General features: G+C 49.6%; 1 protein-coding gene across 1 annotated transcript in view; it reads left to right on the forward strand.

The window, feature by feature from the left end:
* Positions 1 to 1,344, forward strand: part of LOC102240914 (glycoprotein Xg-like) — a gene marked incomplete at its 5' end in the record, with an annotated part of 17,814 nt that overhangs the window by 1,434 nt on the left and 15,036 nt on the right. The window contains one exon of the mRNA XM_014538416.1: positions 869 to 931. Within this exon, the coding sequence (XP_014393902.1) occupies positions 869 to 931 (63 nt within the window). The remainder of the gene's footprint in view (positions 1 to 868; positions 932 to 1,344) is intronic.

The following is a 1,344-nucleotide window of genomic DNA, read 5'->3' on the forward strand; positions in this document are numbered from 1 at the left end:
TCTTGCGTGAATTTTGGGACACCCTTTATAGATATACACTATATACATATCCCATGTTCAAAGGCTGTTAAATCGCGTTGTTTGCCCATATCTTCAGAAAAAAATATCACTTCTACTGTCGTGGTAAACAACCTGTTTCCCTATGTATAATGGTCTGGCTTTCTAGCAACTTCAGCGCGAAATTATAGCTAATTTGCCTACAAACGTCAGGTGGTCATAATAATCTGGCTACTCAATATATATATATATATCCCTGAAAACCCAGGGATTCCAACAAAAATGTGTACGGATGTGTGCATAGCAGTGTGACAAGAGCCAGAAAGTGGAGACAATCCCAGTGTCTGTCCATGGGCCGATGGATAAATGAATGGGATCCATCCACACAGTGGAATATTACGCAGCCAGGAACAGGAGTGAGGCTGTGACCGGCTACCATGCGGATGAGCCTTGAGTACATGAGGCTCAAGTGACATAAGCCAGACACAGAGACACAAAAACTGGAGAATTCCACGTATATAAAAAGCCCGGAATAGGCATTCCTGCCAGGAAATTTTATTTTATTTTTTAAAAATATATTTTTTATTGATTTCAGAGAGGCAGGGAGAGGGAGAGAGAGAGAAACATCCATGAGGAGAGAGAATCATGGACCGGCCGCCTCCTGCACGCCCCCTACTGGGGATGGAGCCGGCAACCCGGGCATGTGCCCTTGACCGGGAATCGAACCCTGACCTCCTGGTTCCTAGGTCGATGCTCAACCACTGAGCCACACTGGCCGGGCGACAGTGATGTCATTGTTTTCCAGGCCGCTTCTAAGAAAAGAAGATATTTTCTTTCTTCTTCTAAAAAGACATTGTCTTTTTCTCTGCAGACATCTACCCAAAGCCGAAACCCCCATATCCCCCGCAGCCCGCAAATCCTGATACCAGTGGAAGTAAGAACCCTCATTCCTTCCTTCATTCCTTTCTTTCTTCCTTTCTTTTTCCTCTCTTTTTTAAGAAATATATTTTTATAGAGATCGCGGTGCACGAATTCGTGCACCAGTGGGGGGGTCCCTCGGCCTGGCCTGCGGGATCTGCCGAAACCGGCTCTCCGACATCCCCCGAGGGGTCCCAGATTGCGAGAGGGTGCAGGCCAGGCCGAGGGACCCCACTGGTGCACTATCGGGGCCAGGGAGGGACAGCGAGAGGGCTCCAGGGTGTGTCTGGCCCATCTCGCTCAGTCCCGATCTGCTGGACTCCAGTGCAAGCGACTGGTCGAGTCGACTGTCTGCCCCCTGGTGGTCAGTGCACGTCATAGCGACTGGTCGACTGTCTGCCCCCTGGTGGTCAGTGCACGTCGTCACGA

The sequence above is a fragment of the Myotis brandtii genome, unplaced genomic scaffold (assembly GCF_000412655.1).
Source record: "Myotis brandtii unplaced genomic scaffold, ASM41265v1 scaffold1904, whole genome shotgun sequence".
In the NCBI taxonomy this organism is placed as follows: Eukaryota; Metazoa; Chordata; class Mammalia; order Chiroptera; family Vespertilionidae; genus Myotis; species Myotis brandtii.